At 45.8% G+C, this 20503-nt stretch overlaps 1 protein-coding gene across 2 annotated transcripts in view; it reads right to left on the bottom strand.

The window, feature by feature from the left end:
- TMEM178B (transmembrane protein 178B) overlaps nt 1-20503 on the bottom strand; it is a 328552-nt gene that overhangs the window by 220746 nt on the left and 87303 nt on the right. For both annotated transcript variants that reach the window (XM_044773488.2, XM_044773531.2), the window contains exon 2: nt 2739-2852. In XM_044773488.2, coding sequence (XP_044629423.1) covers nt 2739-2852 — 114 coding nt within the window. The remainder of the gene's footprint in view (nt 1-2738; nt 2853-20503) is intronic.

The raw sequence follows: 20503 nt of genomic DNA, 5'->3' as shown, positions 1-20503 counted from the left end.
GTATAACCTAAGTTTAACCAAAGCCCAAAATATTTGCCAGAAGTTGTTTCAGAAAAAAAAAAAAGATTCTTGCCTTTGGCAAAAATTACCTACCCAGAAAAATTACAGAATGTAAGATATGGTCAAATTATAAAACAATAACCAATCTAGCATCAAATGAATTTATTTGATCCCATTTTCAGTGTTAAAGAGTATAGTTCTCTCAATAAGAATTCAGAGTCTGATTTTTTTTTTAGTTTCCAAAGCTTAATCATAGGAGTTTGCTAATCTTTGATAGCTTCTACTTTATTCCAAAGGGGGCTGATGTGCCCACTCCCCACCTAATGTCAGCAATACCTGACGTTTGAAAATTGAAATTGACGTTTACACTGGTTCACCACTGTACCAGCATTGCCAATGACACTTAGCACCAACTTCAGATGTGACAGATGCTCACCTGCCCTCTGGCTAAAAATAGCTGTCATCAAGCCAGAAATGGCAAATGTTCTCTGCCTGCTTAACAGCCCATTAGGCTACTCCATGAAAGAGGCAGATGAATCTCTCACACCAAAGGGTAGCCTTCACTTCACCCAACACGGGGTGCCCAAAACCTTTGCAAATATCAGTCGCTGGATGGCTTTCATCAGTTAAAAATAGATGTTAGCACCGCACTTCACAGCATAAACAGCACACTAGATTTTGCAGAACCCAACAGCACTACAGTTTGGGAAAGAGGACCCTGGAGACATCAGGCTTAGAAAAGGTTACAGAAACTTTGGCATTAGCCTCCCGTCTCCGTCTTTGCTGACGCCGTGTAATGTATTCTCAGCAATGCCGCGATGGGTAATCTTCTTGAATTCCAGCTATCTAACTGTGTGGACAGGCAAAAGAGTTCTACCAGGTTTCCCTTGAAGTGCATTTTTATGCTAAAATAATTCTCCTTCTTGCTGGAAAACTTTCACAAACTATTTTAATTGCTTGAAGCAATTATACTATATTATAATTATTGCATTGCTTTGTAATTATTTGCTTTGTGAACGTATCTCTCTCCCCCCAACCCTCCTCCACCTCCAGATGCGAGCTCCTAGAAAGAACTCCCTATGGCACAGTATCCACTATGTGCCTAGTACATAGAGAAACTCCATAACTTTGGTTGAATTGAGTAAATTTGAATTGAAGCTGCTATGTCAATAACGTCTTCCTTCTTAGATTCTATTACGAAGCCCATAACTTAAGTTCTATTTAAGTGGTTGTTCAACATGACTTATCAGGTATCTTGAACATCCCTTTCAGGCTTCTATTAAGTGACTACACTGGACCACGGCAACATGGGAAATAAGCACTCATTGTCAGGTATTTATACATTTGGCTCTTTACATGTCTACTTCCAAAAAGGAAATTATTAACCCTGATTACTAGTGTCTCTAGAGCAAATCTCACATTAAAATCAAATAAGTAATATGATTAGCTCAATGTCTAGCACATAGAAATGCTCTTTGACATTAGCTCCTTGTCCCCATGTTCTGGTTAGTGTCTCTACTAATGATAAAGCTTGTACAGGCAACACTTTGGTTAATGCCTTTCCATCCATGACACTTGCCCTATTGTTTCAGACCAGTGGCACTGGTAACAATCATCCAGACACCTGGCAACAATCTTTTTTCCCGAAACCAGTGAATGATTGCTCTGTTTAATCATATTTGTCTCTCTCGCCTCCCACACCAAGCTATGCTTATTTGATTAAAGCCAAACCAAAAAGTGGAATATACCTGGTGGACCCTCTGCATGCAAAAGATAACCAGGCAACAAGAAACAGACGAAAGATGGTTTCTGCCTTCTTCAAAGTTTACTAATTATAAGATCCTTGTTTTTAGGAAACAATAAAAGACCCTCCTTCACATATAAATGTACACTGAATCTTAATCTTGTGACATTATGTGAAAAAAGCCGGAATAGAAAAGAAATGACAAATGCAACAGAGGCAGCATGGAGCTACTAACAGTACGAATGTGTGCACATCAAGAACTGTGCCAGCAATGGAGAGCTTTCCTGACGCAGACAAGCAGGGGTACCCCACGGGGCAGAAAGGTAAAAATAGTCAACTTACTCTGTTTGCTCAGTAAGCCACCCTCTCGTCATAATTTCAGTCTCTGAGGATTCCTGACCAAGAAATTCCCTCACCAATGGAAGCAGATATTCTGATCTTTACTGAACAATTGCATGCGAACTAGGATCCCAAAGCCTATCATTTTAGAAGAACAGAAACTTGCAAGTTGAGGACCAGATCCTACCCCTTAGTGACCCCACCTAGATGCAAATTTCCAATGTGATACAGCCTGCAACCAGCAGCTGGTCTTACCCCATATGAAGGATGACACAAGGGATTAACAGGTTGCCACAATAATACTCCAAGCAACTTGGAGATGTGCTAGAGTTAAATCCCAGGAGTTGGTTCCATCAAGTAGGTGAAATCTTAAACGTCTACCAGAGTAGTCAAGTAAGATCATCACTTATTGTCTAACTGCTAGTTGTTTTTTTTTTAATTTTAGAAGCAAACTCCTCAAATCTGTAATGCAACCAAAACCAACTGAAGCAATTCTGACCCACAGGCATTGACACTTTAAGGAATTGCCACCACGTTCTAAGATTGTCCACAGGGCTCGGCGCATCCCTCCATCCAGACCAAGTTGTTGATGGGCATCCAAACCTTCATGCACTCCAGAGGCCAGAGCCAAAGAAAGACACTCAGGTTTACTTACGCAGGGCGTGCCACTCATCCTGACGGATGGTCTTCGTGATGTTGAAGGTGAGGTTCCTGGGGATGGTGGCTGAGGAGTAGTGGTACTTGATGTACGTGCATCGCTCAATTTCTCCTGGCAAAGAGAGACAGGAAACCAAACATTAATGAGGTAGCAGCCATGTTTGTGGCAGTCCCTGGGATCCATTCTTCTGTCCTGGAGAAAGGGACTCCATTCATATTGAACCTGGTGACACCTACAGTTTATACAAGGTAGTAACTTCAACTCCAAAAAAGCAAGAGAGTAGAACTAAAACCATACAGCATCAATTTAGATAGAAAAATACATCTCTGGGATCATTCAGAGGTGGGAAGAGCCAAAGTTTAGGCTGATAGCAGCTTGCTAAGAAAGTAGTACCCATGTTAGTTTAACTTTAAGAAAATCAGCTTTCAAGTCAAGGGAGGAATTTTGGCAATGGAAAGAATTTAATGCTTTGCACCCACAGACCAATAGAGACCAGGCGTCAGCCTTCATGATGTCATTTGAAGTACATGCTGTCTTGTAGAATGGTGAACTAGAGGGGACCTCTTCCCTTTTCTCTATTCCACACCCCTAAACCTCACTTCTGAACACAAAGCACTCAAATCAGTCTGTATCTCCTTGAACAAGTCTCTTCTCAGGTTTTTTGAACCAAATTGAGACCCCTTAACATACTCAGCACCTGGCCCAAATGGACCTCTACTGACAAGTTATCAATCCATGCATGCTTTGCTAGCCAAATGATCAAAATATTTCTATACCTTAGAGCAGAGGTTCTCAAAGTGTGTTCCTGGGACAATAGCATAAGCATTCTCTGGGAACTTGGTAGAAATGCAATTTTTCAGGCCTAACCCCAGACCTACTGAGTCAGAAACTCAGAGGAAGAGCCTGCAATCCAAATTTTAATAAGCCCTCCAGGTGATTCTGTTACACACTTAAGAGCTGCTGCCTTAAAGAATCTAAAAGAATTACCAATGTACTAATTCATAAACCCACCATGTTTGCAAATTCCAAAAGGAAGGTGTGATGACAAGTTCTTCCCTTGTTACTTTTGGTCTCCTGCAGGCATTTCTACTGATGCTTGCTTATCTGGGGGATATTAAAACTCAGTGTCATGGCATTGTGAAGAATCAGGAAAGGAGTGAGTTTTAAAGGTTAGGGGTTTTAAAATTTGGTTTTGCACCTGAATGGATTTTGATGGTAATCCATTTTGCACCCCACTGATTTTCAATTTATAAGTGGTGGCACCTGATTGAATTGTTTGACCCCTGGCTCACTGTCAGCAGGGCACCTGGCAATTGGTGGAGTGCAGTAATTTAGACAGCGCCTCTCGTGAAACCGGTGCCTTATTGTAAATCATATCTGGACAACTGCCCAACTGACAATTATTGGCAGACAGTCCTCCAATGGGACAGACGCTGTCCAGAGTCAAAGTTTGGGAAGAGTATTATGCATTCTTTCCTTTTCTCTTTAACTTTTCAACTCTTCTGCCTCGTCCCCTTAGCCTACAAATGTTCTGAATTCTCTTAATACCCCCAGCATTCCCCCAACCACAATCCGACCCTGTCTGCCTTCTTCCCTAACTTGCTATACTTCTTGAAAAAGTACTCTACCCGACAGTCTCCACTTCCTCACTCACATTCGTACCTCAAACCCACGTGCTCTAATTTCCATAGCAATTCCCTTAATAGCGTGACCTCTCATCCAGTCTACAATATCATGAATCCCATGGTCATCCCCAATTCCTCCCCCTCTCTAGACGTGTCCCTCCTCCCTGATACCCAACTGGTCACCAAATTCTGTTAGTTTTGCCTCAGAAATGTCCCTGGAATCCAGCCTCTCATCTCTATCCGCACTTCCTCTCTGAAAGTTGTACAAATACAAAGACCAAACTCAAGAAACAGTCACATATACTGAGGACTTGGTAGGAGAGACTCTCCAAGTGCCTTGTAGACCAGTGGCTTCCAACTTCACTCATGTCATGGTGCACATAGAAAAGATGTGTGTAAGGCACCCAGGATAAACAGATATGGTAGCCTGGGCCCTGTCCAGCCTCCCTGAAGGCTGAAGGAACCAACGTTTCCAATATACTTGTAACCCATCCATGTTCTGTATTTGTCCCAACAACAGGAAACTCTGTTGTGGATATTGTCTGTCTTAATCCTTTATACAACCCAATTAAGTAGATGTTAGTGTGATCATCATCCCTATTTTACAAATGAGAAAAGGGAGGCTCAAGAAGATTAAGTGGTGACTAGCCCAAGGAAGTAGCAGTGCCAAGACTGGAACCCAGAATTCTCTGACCAGAGTCTCCCTCCTCCAGGCCGCTCTCCACACTGATTCTTGGAGTGTATTCCAGACTTTTACACACAGGATAAACCCCACACTCCTCAGGCAGAAAGTCCTAGCCCTGACTCCAGCTCCCACTGGCCCCAACCATCACACACCCTAAGCATTAGCCAGGCGGCCCTTTCCATCTTGCCCTGAGTATGACATATCTGTTCATGACTCTGCACCAACTCTCCTCCCTGACTTTCTTCATCTGATACACACCTACTCATCTAAGAGGAGGCCCAAATGGCAGCTCCTCAGCAAAGCCTTCTGTGCATCCACAGCACCCAGTAGTCGGCATTCAACTGGGCCCCTCCTCCTCTCCCGGAGCTCCTGTCCTACTGCAGCAAGCACACCAAAGGGCTGTGATTTATCTGTTTACACGCCTCACTCCCCCACTAGATTATGAGTTTCTCAAGGGCAGGGACTTGTCTTATCCATTCATCTTATCTCCCTGGCCCCCAGCACAGGGTGAGCACCAATAACATGTGCTTTGATAAAAAGGAATGAAGAGGATGAGGTGCCCTTTGTAAAACCACAGTGGACAAGAAATCCAACTGCTTCTATTATATGCAAGGGATTAAAATAATTGAAGCAAATTAGAATGTAATGAATAGAAGGAGGTGATTGCTGCAGAACTCTGAGTCTACAGCAAGTCGGTCCTGTCTGGACAATGTAAGGAGAGGCTGATCAATCAGCCTCTCTCTGCACTTTGTAAATGCAATCCACGGGGCGACCAGGTCAATGGTTCGGGGGGAAAAAGAGGACAAAAAGAAAGAGGAAAGGAAGATATAAAGGATAGAGGGTTGTAACAAGAATACCATCAGCAATGACCTCAGACATGTACAATTGAGCAGGTGTGCCCTGCACAACAGCATCTCCTGGGGACACCTGGCTGCTGAAGTCCAGCTGCTGCTCTGCTTGCCAAGCCTTGCGCCCTGGCAGGGTGTGGGGGATACTTCTGCCAGAGGGGCTGCCTTCATCTAATTTGCACAAAGATGTCATGCAAACTAGCAGCTGCTCTATCCACAATGATTTCAAGATCAAACAAAACACTCCCTGGACACAGCTTCGGGGACACAAAACAGGATCCTTCTGATAATGACTAGATTGGTGCCCGTCACTAATGTCTGAGAAAAGGGCCTGATTTCTTAGCTAAGATCATGTTCTCTCAGCCTTAAAATAAACTCAACAAATGGCCACAGGTTCCAGGCAGGCTGCAGCCAGCTCCCATAGCCTCCCTCACCTCCAGACCACCTGGTCTGGGGTGGGAAGAGGCCACTTGACGCTCACTCAGCAAGAGCAAGGAGCTGACTGACAGGCACTGCAGGTGGCTGGCCAGGGAACCTGGCTGGAGCCTTCGGAGCAGCCCCACTGAAGGCCCTCACTATTTGTTCCGCCTTGGGGATGCAAGCATCCTGTCTTTGACAACAATTAAATTTGAAAGACTCAAATATTGCCTAAGAAGAAAGGCAAAATATTTATCCATGTGTCTGCAGGTCCTGTCAGGGTGCTGGGCTTTTGTAAATACAGGCACCATCTGGGTACCAAATTCATGTGCCCAGAATGTGGGCTTCCCAATCCAAAGAGGTTTTCCTGCAATGAACAGTGCAGAGAGGCTACCTGGAAGGCAATGGAGAAGCCCATGGCCTCACCTGGAAAGAAGAGCAAACCCATCTTTCCCAACCCCTGCTCTCCAGCCTGATGATGTGAGCTTCCCCCTCAGGAAGTCTCAGCTGAAGGCAGGGGTGATTCGGCGGTAAGACAGCAGGCATGGTCCCCTCTTGTGGCCTCATGGGACACTTTACACCCTCGGCCGTGCTCTGCCTTCTGAGCTGGTGACCCTCTATCTGCATGTCAGGGTCACAGACAGATAGGATATTTAAACAGGTAATTGAGGAGAGTTTCCAAAAGGGAGGATTCACAGAGCTGAGCACAGAGCGTAAAGAGACCAGCAAAGACGGTGCACGGACCTGGGGCTGGCAACAGAAGGAGCTGGCATAACCCAGAGGCCTGGAGAGTCAGCTGAGAGGCCATCACCAGAATCTGGAGGCGGTGGCCGTCTAGAGAGGTGATACAGCCTTTTGCAGAGGGTCACAGCCAACCTGTGGTGAGGTGGCAGGGAGTAAGCACACAACCTCTCACCCCTCCCACTTTCAGTCTCCTGCCACTTCCCGTTCCAAGCCAAATGGTGGGCCAGCCTCCAGGAGCACAGAGCGAGCACAAGGCGGAGACTGGTTCCAAGGGGCAAACTGAGGCATCCAGCTCGCCTCCCTTCTTCTTCTCACATCCCCCTCGCCCTCTCCCCTTCTAAACACATCACTCCAGCTTTCTCTTATCCAATGCTAGCCCATCTCTCCTCCCCTCCACTTCTCAAAGTCTTCAGTGGCAAAGGGAGACCCAGGAACAAGGAACCAGGGGAGACTGTTCCCATCCTTTTTCTCCATTTCAAATCCTTTAAGATCCAAGGAATAAGCATGATAACTCACATCAGGTCCTAAGTGTGGTCCCTGTACACAAGTAAATGCTCAATAAATATTAGTTATTATTGTCAATTGCTGCCCAAAGACTACTTACTCTAAGGCAGCAAGCTCACAGGAAGTTAGGAATAATATTAGCAACCAATTTTAGAGACATATGTCTCTAGAGTGTAAATCCTCACACACACTAACCCTAGGAAGCTGGTGGAACCAGAGCTCTGATGTACGTTGGACATACGAGGAAACAGAGCCTGGGAAGGCCAGTGGCAGAGACGGCGCACAAACACTAAATCCTGGATTCTGATCACACCTTACAACACCACCAGCAGGTGAGTTTCCTCTCACATGCACCTGCTATCAGCAAGACATGGTTTTTAAAGTGCTAGCAGAAGGAGTCTACTACTCTAGAGTTACCCTAAGTAGTAGAGGGAGGGGTCTACTACTCTGGAATTACCCTAAGTACTAGTGGAAGGGGTATATTACTCTAGAGTTACCCTAAGTACTAGTGGGAGGAGTCTATTACTCTAGAATTATCCTAAACACTAGTGGGTGGAGTCTACTACTACTAGAGTTACCCTAAGTACTAGTGGAAGAAGTATTACTGTAGAGATATATATATTAAGCAGGAACCTTCTCAGGCAGTGATTTTAGAGGCAGCATGGGACCTACCCCCACTCCATCTAAACTTATCTTCCCTAAACAGGTGCCACAATACTTTAGATTCTTCCATTAGAAAGTCATTCCTTTGGGTCAAATATTGTTCTCTTAGACGCCCATTTTTTTAAAGCTCTTTTAAATAAGCCTGAAGGGGTAGCACTGAGTCACCAAGGCCTAGGCATGAGTGAGATTCTGAAATCTCCTTCCTCCAGACCAGAGGGACCTTCAGCAGCAGAGGACCCCTAGAGAAGAGAGAAGCTGAGAAGGGCATGAAGGATCCACAGAAGCTCATGACGGGGGTTGTGCTCAAAATGCAAACCCACAACTTCACAACTGTTCCCAGTGCGGACCAAGTCGGACCTAAGGAAGAATCAGAACATGGGATCCTCCCACCCCTCCCTTCAAAAGTGGAGGGATTGGTGCAGCCACTGTGGGAAGCAGTATGGAGGTTCCTCGAAAACAGAACTACCGTATGATCCAGCAATCTCACTTCTGGGTATTCATCCAAAGGAAATGAAATCAGGATCTTGAAGAGTTATCTACACCCCCGTGTTCATTGCAGCACTATTCGCAATAGCCAAGATAGGGAAGCAACCCAGGTGTCCACTGATAGGTGAATGGATAAAGACAATGTGTTACACACACACACACACACACACGCACACACGCACACACAATGGAATATTATTCGACCACAAAAAAGAAGGAGATCTGGCCATTTGAGACAACATGGATGGACCTTGAGGGCATTATACTAAGTGAAATAAGTCAGACAGAGAAAGACAAATACCGTATAATCTCACTTATATGTGGAATCTTTAAAAACCGAGCACCTAGATACAGAGAACAGATTGGTGGTTGCCAGGGGTGGGGAAATGGAGGAAGGTGATCAAAAGGTACAAACTCTCAGTTACAAGATAAATAAGTTCTGGGGATGTAAAGTACAGCATCATGACTGCAGTTAACAATACTGCATTGTATATTTGAAAGTTGCTAAGAGAGATCTTAAAAGTTCTTACCACACGAAAAAAATTTGTAACTATGTGAGATAATAGATGTTAACTAAACTTACTGTGGCAATCACTTCACAAATATGCATATATCAAATCAACGTGTTGTAATGTTACGTCAATAACATCTTAATGAAACTGGAAATAAAGGTCGGGTGAGGTGGGCTGGGTATGTGATGGTCAAACATATTTAGGAAAAGTTGAGTTAAACGACTTTTAAGTTGTTTACTTATTGCAGGACTTTGAGAGTTTTTAATATACATAGTGACTCCCCCCAAAAGGGACAGGTATGGCACGCAGACTTTCCCAGATTCCTTTGACCCCAAATCCTTTTTTATTCAAAGAGCAGTTTCTACTGCTAGACTATGAGTTCATCAAAATCAGAACTATGTCTCTTGTTTACATTTCTACTCCCAGGGGCCAGGAAAGCAGTTAGCACACAGCAAGCCCTCAATATATATTTGGACGAATGAGGGATAGAGAGCAGAGTCTGTTACTTAATCAAATGATCTACAAGGTAAATGAAGTAGTTGGCTCCAAGTACTTGCTGGTCTCTTCTCCAAAGCCATGTCTGAGAGCTACCAGCAAAGCAACACCAGGGTCGACCACCCATCCAGGAGTTGTGTTTGCACAATGCTTTGAAATAAGTCTGGGGTCTTTGTAGCCAGAACCAGAGCAGTGGTTCTCAGTGCCCTCAGCCCACCTCTGACCCCAGCTGCGGCTGCAGTGGGTGCTCCCAGGCAAGCTGACAGCTCCCAGAGAAGCACCCAGCAAGTCTCCTCTCCTCAGAAGTCCACTTAGCCCCCACAGGGAAGCCTACAGGAATGCAGGAGAGTCAGCACTCCAGGGAACAACTCTCAACCAAGGGCATGAAAGGCAGAGTGAGTGTCTGGGTCTCTGGGAGGATAACTATGAGAGACGTACTCTGCATAGTAATGGAGGGGGTCACTCTGGGATCTGACCTGAAGCTCACAGGTAACCAGCTCAGCACGGCACACTCCATTGGTTTCTCCTCCTTCCCTGTCTCATTCTTCCAGCTCCTTCTCCCTGCTTCCTGGGAACTCTTTCCAAGCCCCTGTGTTAGACTCTACTTTGCGAGGGACCCAAATTAGGAAAGACAACCTAGAGGAGAGTAGTGAACTCAATTTCTACGTTTGAAAACTGTGTGGATGATAATACATAAAAGGAATTAGTCCAGCCAATTCCTGAGGGGACTTTGAAGGGTCACATGGGCACGTGGGCTGAGGCTCACTCTTCTTTCTCAGCTTCCCCACATTCTCCATGGTCTTTCCTTCTCTTGACATCTGAGCATCCTAGAGACACAGGGATGGACAACTGGACCACTCCTGAGAGTCCATGTGCTTCCTCCATCCCAGAGCTCCTTTAAAAATATCATATTTTATCCCATATCCTCACAAGAACCCTGTGAGGTAAATATTATAGTAATATCCCTGTTTGACTGAAGAAGGAGAGAGTTAGACAGATGAAGTCCCTCTCCAGAGCCACTCAGACAGCAAGGAGAAAAGGCAGGATGCAAATTCCAGCCACTCTAAGTCCAGGTCTCGTGTCTGTCGGGGTGAGCACAGCTGACTCAGACCCCACGGTTGTAATGATTCACTGCTGGTTGAAGATTCCTGGTTGAAGATTCCCTGGGAACCAGGATTACTTTGCAGCCACATGCATTGTATGGGGAAGCAACTCAAGACATCCATTGAAGAGAGGGAGGAGGGGACGCCACCCATGTCTTGTCTGCTGCTCCTCTTTCCATGGTGCCAACAGTGAGAGCCCAGAAGCCTGGGGCCTGTCTCACTGCCCTGTCCCGGCCTCAGCCGGCCACTGCCTTAGCCCTCATGATCCACTTTGACATTTCTCCCGCCCACTGGGCCCACAGTTCTTAGTCATTTTTCTAGCTCGAGGCCTGTTCTCTGGGCTTAATAAATAACAAGACTAAATAGAAAGTAAAAAGAACACATCAAAAAAAATTGAAAACAAAGTTTAAAAAGAAAAGATGAAACCAGTTAAAGTTTTAAGTCTTGGACTTTGTCTCCTGCTTAAAGGGCATTGTCTCAAAAAGAAGTTCAAATTACATCTTAGCAGGGAGACAAGTAGAGAGATTTTCCTTTAGCAAATTAGGAAAGCTTTTATGAGATTTATTAGCATTATCAATGTTGAATTCCTTAGCCACAGGCCACAAAAGCAGGGGTGGAAATCTGTGTCCCTAATGAAAGGGGAAGTAAGCAAACCAGGAATGTTCCAGGGGTTCAAGGAGGGCAGACAGGGCTGGGGGTTCCCGCCGCCCCCCAAGCCTGGTCCCCAAGCGGGGCAGGAAGTGGAGAAGATGGGGAGGGCACACCTCCCACAAGCTCCACCCACCAGCAATGTCCACAAGAGCTCTCCCTCCTTAAGACGCAACTTGTCACAAAAGCTTATTCCAAGAAATCTCCTGCCCCACCTCCCCCACGTCTCCTCTCAGCACCTTCTGCTCCTCCCAGATGTTCTGAGCCGAAGGATTTGCAAGGCTTATAGCTGCTGCAGGACCAGCCAGAAAGAATGCTTTATTTTCTTCATACCGGGGAAAAGTGTTACCTACATTTTTATCTTTAATGCTTTCAAATGCATTCCATTTTGTGTGCTTTGTCTTTTGTGCTTGTGGTAGCCACATGGCCTTTTAATGTTGTTTTGTATTCACTGCATAGATGGAATCCTAAATTCTAAATGTTTAATTCCTTTCCATCCTATGTCACATAAATGTTTGTTATGAGCAGTGTCCAGAGGGCCCTCTTGATTTACACACATGGATTTTATTCTTAAAAACCCCAAGTACACCCAAAAGCCAGCCCCCTTCCCATCCCCCAACACATTTCTGATCCTTCAGTCCATCCCCAAACTCCTTCTGCTGGCTACTATTCGAACACAGTTATTGGTATATTGATCATGTATTTCTATCCGTAGTTAAAGCTTTGAGATGGGGGAGCTGGTGTTTTTCATCTTTGTACTTCTGATAACCAAAACGGTGCTTTAAGTATTGCTATTTATTTGAACAATAGCTTATGTTTAGTGAATGCTTTCTATGTGTTAGGTACTGTACAGAATACTTTATTACACACTATCTCGTTTAATCCTAAAAGTTAGGTCCTGTTATTAATCCCATTTCACAGATGAGGATGTACAGTCTTAGAGAGGTACTCTGCCCAAGAACGCATGGCTATTACATGGCACAGGTGGGATGCCAACCCCCCCAACACACCCCCAAGCACCACACTACCCCACACATGTGAAGAGAAATCGGGAAAAATCAGGCTCTTCAGAAAGACAGAGACCCTTCAAGGTCTTCTACTGGAAACAAATAAAGCAAAACTTCCATTTGCAGGGATTTCCAGCATCTACAGCTTTGCTGCTCTCATCAGAGTAAGATGACTTGCTTTTTTTTTTTTTTTTTTTTGAGGAAGATCAGCCCTGAGCTAACTACTGCCAATCTTCCTCTTTTTGCTGAGGAAGACTGGCCCTGAGCTAACATCCATACCCATCTTCCTCTATTTTATACGTGGGACGCCTACCACAGCATGGCTTTTGCCAAGCGGTGCCATGTCCGCACCCAGGATCCAAACAGGTGAACCCCAGGCCACCAAAAAGTGGAACGTGGGAACTTAACCGCTGAGCCACGGGGCCAGCCCCCAATCATCAGAGTAAGATGAAATGTTTGCTTCCATTGCTCCCCTAACAGCCTGAGAGAAGAGAGCTCCTGGTCCCACTGGAGGAGAATTTAGAGCATGTCTACGAACCCCACATCTCGGCCACAGCCCAGTTCCCACTCGCAGGACAAGCCATTCACCAGCAGGAGCCCTCAGGCAAGTCACTCAACTCTCAGAGCCTCATTTCTTCATCCACAAAATGCAGATAATAATAGCACTCACCTCATAAGATTGATGAGGAATAAACAAGATAACCCATGTAAGACCTGCTACACAGTGAGCATTCAGTAAGTGCTCACAGCACTTACCAGTTATTTCTCGGGGACACACATCCCACTCCCATATAACAGCCCATAAATATTTAAAGACAGCTCTCATACCTCTCCCCACCCTCAAGTGTCCTCTTCCAGCTGAGCATTTCCAGGTTCCGCACACACACCGTTACCAAGCTCAGCAACACGCTGGTCATCCTCAAGCTTCAGCCCAAGTGTCAAAATCTCTCCCAGTGTGACACTGACCACAATGGTTCACACCTGTGCAAAACCCACAGTACCAGGAGTTGTCCTGATCTGGGAGCCATAATTCTATCAGTGCAGCCTGGCTCCCTGTGAGCTTTCTGGTTAGCCACGTCACAGGGCTGGTCACACGGGGGACAATGCCCAAGTGCTTTCCTCCAGTGAAGCTATTAAGCCACCACACGCTTAGGCAGCTGTCTTTTCTCATTTTTTGGTTGTTTTATGTATTTCGGTTTGTTCCCTACTGCAGGATCTCCTATTTGTTCCAGGCCCTGAAGAAATTTTTGGATGGTGATCCTGTCATTCCACAAATTAGCAATCTGTCCCACATGCTTCACCAGCAGGCCGTCCCCAACCACATCCAAACCATCACTAAACCCCTCAGCAGACCAGCACTGAAGGCAGAGCCACACACACACACACACACACACACACACGGGGCAGCACCAAAGGCAGAGCTCCCTACACACGGGGCAGCGCTGAAGGCAGAGCTCCCCCCACACACACACACACACACGGGGCAGCGCTGAAGGCAGAACCCGACCCCCCCCCCCACACACACACACATACACACACCGGGCAGCGCTGAAGGCAGAGCTCTCCACACACACACTTCCTTGTGACCAGAGATCAAACCATTAAGGGAGCTCTTTGGGCAGTACCATTCAGCCTGTCATGAATTTACCTCTATCATGTGCCCCCCTGAGGCCCACTTCCCCGTCTTGTCCCCTGGATATCATGAGAGACCTTGCCGGCATCGTTTGCCATCAACCTGTCTAAGAACTGTATCCAAAAAGGGAATGAGGTCAGCTTGGCATGGCTTGTTCAGTCTCTCGGCATCAAGCTTCCTTGCTGAGCACTCATCCACCATCTGTTTCATAAGCCCTTTGGACAGTTTTCCAGAGCTCCCTTTAACTGGGCTGCTTGTCTGTGTTCACGGACTCCCGATAGTCTCCTTTACGGAAAATCTGGACACCCGCTCACCCACCTCCAGGCTAACAGCACTTTGGACCACTCAGCTCCCTCTGATCGTCCAGTCTCCCTTCACAAGCAGGATGGCCCCCCAGGAGAAACCACCTCCCACGCTCCTTCCTGTCCTTCAACATCATCTGGCAGTCAACACTCCAACTAAGAAACAGACACGAGGCCTCCCCGCTGGGTGACCGCCACACACCTCTCACATTGCAACCAGGATTCCCAATCACCCCATAGAGCAGAGTTCCCACGCCTCCAGCTCTCACTCCATTCACTCACCGGGTTCTTTTCATTACTTTTATCAAGTGATTCTTCCTCAACTCAACATTGCAGCATCTAACAATCTGCTGTTGTAAAGGTCACCTCATCTTTTGTGGGATCTACAACCTTTTTATCCTAATTTCCTCATTCCTGAATTCTGAATGTCTTGTCCCCCTTGCTGAGTCTTTTAGCTTGTTTTAAACAAGATGTTTTTAAATGTCATTACACAGTAATTCCTCACAAAAGGAAATAAAGAACAAGGTGTCGCCATGCCTGCCCCACACCGCCCATCTTCCCTGTAAGGTTCTGGCTGCCTTTTTTCCCAGTTTGCTCATGTATTTTCCAGCTTGAAACAGACTGCCTGGGAAAGAATGAGAGGGTGAAGTATGGCTTTAAATTATCATTTGGGGTGTAGTAAATAACCTATTCTCTTACTCCCATCACATCCCTAATGACCTTCTGGAAAGTTCAGAGCCCCGAGCTGCCACTGCCCTCACCACGGCCCCCTCCCACCCCAGTGCACAGACACCCAATGCACGAGTCTGCAGCTCCTCCAGGCACAGTTTCAGCTGGAGGAAGGATCATCAATATCCAGGCTCTGACAGACAAACGAGGCGAGAAGGAGACCAAATCTGGTTTTTCAGTGGAAAACAATGAGCTCATGCATTCTCTCTGGGGACCCAGGAAGTGGAGACAGATCTCGAGATAGGGAGACAGTGATGGAGACAGGCAGAAGTGATGAAGGATGGGCAGGAAAGAGGGAGTAGGCCAGTCTGGCACTTTTTTAATGTCACTTTTGATAAGAATCCCCAGCTCTCAGGCCAGAGGAAAACATCCATTTTCTTTAAATTAAGGATCCAGCATAAGGCAGTTGTCCTAAAGGCGAGGGACAGCGAGAAGATAAACAGAGTCGGAAATTCTTCACTCCTGCTCCTTCAGAGAAAAATAAAATGATTGCTCATGAGTCACCAGAATTGTAGATGCCAGGGCAAAGATGGCTCTACCTTTCTCTGTCACTGCTGCTCAGGTGTAGGGTTCAAGATCAGATCGCAGACACTTTGGCTAGCTTTTTTGACAGTGGGTCTGCCACCCTCAGGTGTGCATCTCTATCAGGCCAAGGCCAGTCATTTCCTACAGGCTGAACCAGATAGAAATGAGAGAATTCAGACAGCTGCCCAGATGTTTCCAAATCACTGAATGAATATTTTGTTTCAGTTAGGAAAAAAAAAATCCAGATTACTGAGTTTTCCACTTTTCATTTGAAAAAGGAGTTATATAATGTTGATTTTTCTTTTTGCCAGTTAATTCAGAGAGAGAGAGACAGAGGGAGGAGGGAGAGGGAGAAAGAGAGAGAGAGAAACAGAGAGAGAGAGAGAGAGAGAGAGAGAGAGAGTGTGTGTGTGTGTGTGTGTGTGTGTGTGTGTGTGTTTGGGGCAGGATTGGAGGAAGCTGGGTTGTATATGAGAAACTAAAGCCAGATGATTAATTATTTCACCCTTCAACCTGTTGTATGTCTTAGCTAAAAACTGAACAGAAACTAAAGATCACAGAAGGAAAGGAGAAAGCCCAAAATACATTAATTGTGTTTTTCTTTATATCTCTACTCACATAATTGACTATTTTCTTATTTAAGTTAAATGGTTTGGTTAAATTAGAGATGTTAATTAAAGTGTTAACTTAGCCTGACTCACTAGTTGAAATGAAATTCAAAAGCAGATAAGGAAACATGAGTAGTGAATTTTTCACTCTTCCCTGCTGGGTCCAGCAACACTGCTGAGGTTGAGAGCCAGCTTGCCTGGGGTCAAATCCCAGCTTTGAGAGTCTCTGGGTGTATGATCTTGGCCAAATTAATGAAGCCCTCTGTGCCTCCATGTCTTCACTTTAAAGGGATGTGGTACAAATATTTCCCCCCTTGGGGTGCTGTGAACTCAGTGAATTAATATGGGTAAAGTACTTACTGCCTGGCACATTGTAAGCTCTCCATGATTGTTATTTTGTCTTCAGCCATACTGTATCACCATATATGATGAAGATTTATTATATGTGTCAGACGCCAGGTAGGCCCTTTAAGACATGCAGCAAGCACATATGTGGCATGTTTTAGCAAAAGAAATGGATGTCCTAGAAGACAGCTTCCTAGCAACCCAGCCGTCTTCCTGCCTCATGCACTTGCTCAGCCACAGCTCTGGCATCTCCCCCACCTCCAGCTCAGGGCATTTCCCCATCAGCTCCAACCCCACTATGTCCTACCACCCTGCTCCTACCTCAAGGACTGAGACCAATGCCCCCATTTCCAGCCCCCTCCAACACTGGTTACACCAGTGAGCTTCTCGAACACATCTCCCCACTTGTCAGTAAGACCTTCACAGACACAACAGCAGAAGCATCGCTGTGACTGCATGGCACCACGTATCATTTAACCACCACGCCCAGGAAAGTAGCGAATTTAGGACAAACCTTTGACCTGTGAAGATGACGCTTCTTAATCGAACTAGTGTCCCCTGGCCCTAACCTGATGAATCACTGGTCCAAGCCAAGATGGAATTTCCCATTTTTTGACTTTCTGGAAATGCTGCCCTACATTCTACGCCCAGTCAAAATAGCGAAACCTAACAGAGTCAGATAACATCAAGGTTCGGTAAAGGCAGGGAGAAAAGAAGCTTTCAGACAGTGTTATATAAATTGTCACAAACACTTGACAAAATCAAGTAAACTGGAAATGTATATACCTTATGGCCCAAAATACCGCCCCCTAGACAAATGCTACATATGTGCATGAGGAGGAGAAACATCCAAGGATGTTAGATATAGCACCACTAGCAAAAAATAGTGAAAACCTAAAGGTCCATTAATTAGAAGATAGAAAAATAAAATGTGGTTCTGTTCACATGGCAGGATATTATATAATAGTTTAAATGAATGAGTTAGAACTGTACATATTAATAGAGACAGAGAGATAGACCTCAAAATATGATGTTGAGTGAAAACAGAACTGTAGATTTATACCTACAGTATCTCTGCACTTCTCTGTACTTTAGATTTTTTTTCCTCCCACAAAATATAGTCCCTTGGGACCCAATGAAAAAGAACACAATCGCTGCTCAGAAGAAACCCGCTTAACAAAAATCAAAGCCACATTATCCAAGATTTAATGGCAGGAGAACCTCCAGGGGGGCCTGGCTCACCTCCTACTGATCTTCCCTAGGAGCTTTTCACTAACCGCCTGTGAGCCCCACCTCACCGCCACTGTGTGCACGCAGGTGCCAGTCCTACGGGAGATGGATGCCAAGTGGGATGAATGAGACAAAGACACAGGAAAGCACAAGGGAACAGGGGATATGGTGAGTGCTACACAGTGCCAGGGGAGAGAAGAAGAGGTCAGGAAGAGCTGAGGATATCAGGGAAGGCTGATGGAGGAAGGAGGACCATGTTCTTCAGCTTGATTGGATGTAGAATATGGGGGAGAGGTAGCCGGGGCCGGCCAGTGTCCAAGGAGTCTGCAGTTAACCCCACAGGAAATGGACTACTCTGGGGCCAGAGCTTGGCCAGGTCCCCCAGGGGGCCATTTGGGCTGGTGGCAGATGGCTGAGGGGAGAACTCAGGCAGGGGGCTGTCGTGGTTGTCCAGGTACCACAGGGGGCCTGAGAGTGTGGCTGGAGACACAGACAGGGAGGACCCTTGTGGAGCCCTTCTGGTCTACTCTTGCTTCCTGGTCCCTTGGATTTGACCTGCTCCTTGCAGGGACAGGCGCAGCATCATTCTCCCTGCACCTTGGCTGGCACTTCTGCTGCAGCTGAGTCAACAGCTGCTCCAACTTTCAGAACATAGCAGGCAAAGAGGTGGCAAGTGGCTGCCCTCTGGGACCCCAGGCATCCAGACTGAGTGAGTGGAGATGAGCAAATCGTCCCAATGGAGTAACCCCACTCCCCCTTGAAAGGCTGCCCAACTCCTTCCTAAGTGCAGTGAACATTACTCCCAGGCCCCTTAGGTTTTGCATCCAGGCTTCACTGAAATCAGCAGCCAGCACACAGAAGCAGAGCAGGATAAGACAGATAGACAGCCGTCACTTACCTAGTTTTGCAAGGCCTCTGGGAGCCACTCCATTCGCTACAATGAAACAGAACTGGTGCAGCATCAGCCTGGCAAGGAGGCTTTCTGAGAGGGACCCAGGATCCAGAAAGCAGAGCCAAGAGCAGGAGCGCTGCAAAGGAGGGGCTGGAAGCAAGGGAACCCAGGGCAAATCTGCACCATCGGAGGGGCAGCGTGCAGGGGCAGGGTGGGGACGGAATGGTTAAAGGAGGGCCTGGGCAGCTGATACTGGAGAAATTTCCATTCATTTATGTTTTTCCAGCTTACAGAAGACCCAACACATTAAGATGTTTTTAATAAAAATAAATATCAAATAGTACGACGCCACCTTCAGAGAGTTGGTACTCCAAAATGCACGTGGTAGAGATTTTTTTTTGGAATAGAGAGAGACTCTAAGGAGCCTGGAGTTTGAGGGCAGGTATGAAGCCATCAAAGCAAGTGGAGTCTGAACTTCTGAGATAGACACTGAAATAAACACCAGAAAATGAAGAATACTACATGGTCCCTGTTCTTTCTTATCTCCAGTCCAAGTTGTGGCAGCCCCCATTAGTTCCCAGCATATCTGTCTTAGTGCTTCCTTCTCCGGACCAGCTGTTCTGTTTCTCCCTCCCCCAGGTAGTGTCACCTGCAGCTCCCCCACCACCCTCTGACAGTCCTTCTCCAGCTTCTCTCGTGTCTCAGCTGATCTCGGCCCCTCCCTGCTGCCTCTTCCCTCTCCATGGGCACTTGACGCTCCCTGTCCTCAGCATGTCCCTCTGTCTCCCCAGGCCTAAGGAGCCCTGACTCTGCCTGCCGCCTAGTTGGTGGGTGATGTGGTGTGACAGAAGAAGAACTAGGTCAGAATTCAGAAAATCCAAGGTCAACCCAAAACACATGGGAATTTAATACAGAGGATGTATTAGTGTGCTCAAGCTGCCGTAACAAAATACCACAGACCGGCCCTATCTCCAAATATAGTCACATTGGGGGTTAGGGCATCAATATATGAATTTGGGGGGCGACACAGTTCAGTCCACACATAGTAATAGTGGCATCTCAAATCTGTAGGGAAAAGATGGTTTATTCAATAAATAGTATTCAGAAAACTTTGTAATCTTCTGAGAAAAAAAAATTAAATTGAAGGCATACTTTATACTTTAAACCAGGATAAATTCCAAATAGATCAAAGATTTGTTTGGAAAAAAAGTTAAGCCATAAAAGTACCAGAAGAAACCATGAGAAAACCCTTCTGTAGCCTTAAAGGGAGAAACCCTCTATAACCATGATCAAAATCCATAAAAGAAAATACTGATAAATTTGACTACATAAAATACAAAGTTTCCACATAACAAAAAAACACCATAAGCAAAATCAAAAGATATACAAAGGGAACTATTTGCAACTCATATCACAGACAAAGGACTCATTTCTCTCATCATCAATAGGACCCACACATTGATAAGAAGACGAAGAACAATCCAATTTTAAAGTAAGCCAAAGACACGAATAGACCATTCCTGAAAATACAACTGTATCTTAAACATTTGAAAAGACGCTCGTGAGCACTCAAAATAAGAGAATTACAAATTAAATCTACACTGAGATGCCAATTTCAACCACCCTTCTGGCAGAGGTGCAGAAGTTTGTTAACACACTGTTCGGTGAGGTGTGGGGAAACAGACAATCTCATGGGCTGCTGTTGGAGTGTAAATTTTGTAAATTTGTACAACCTCTCTGGAGGGCCATTCATCAATGTCT

Source organism: Equus asinus, chromosome 1 (assembly GCF_041296235.1).
Source record: "Equus asinus isolate D_3611 breed Donkey chromosome 1, EquAss-T2T_v2, whole genome shotgun sequence".
Lineage (NCBI taxonomy): Eukaryota > Metazoa > Chordata > Mammalia > Perissodactyla > Equidae > Equus > Equus asinus.
This window is presented reverse-complemented; position numbering and strand designations above follow the sequence as displayed.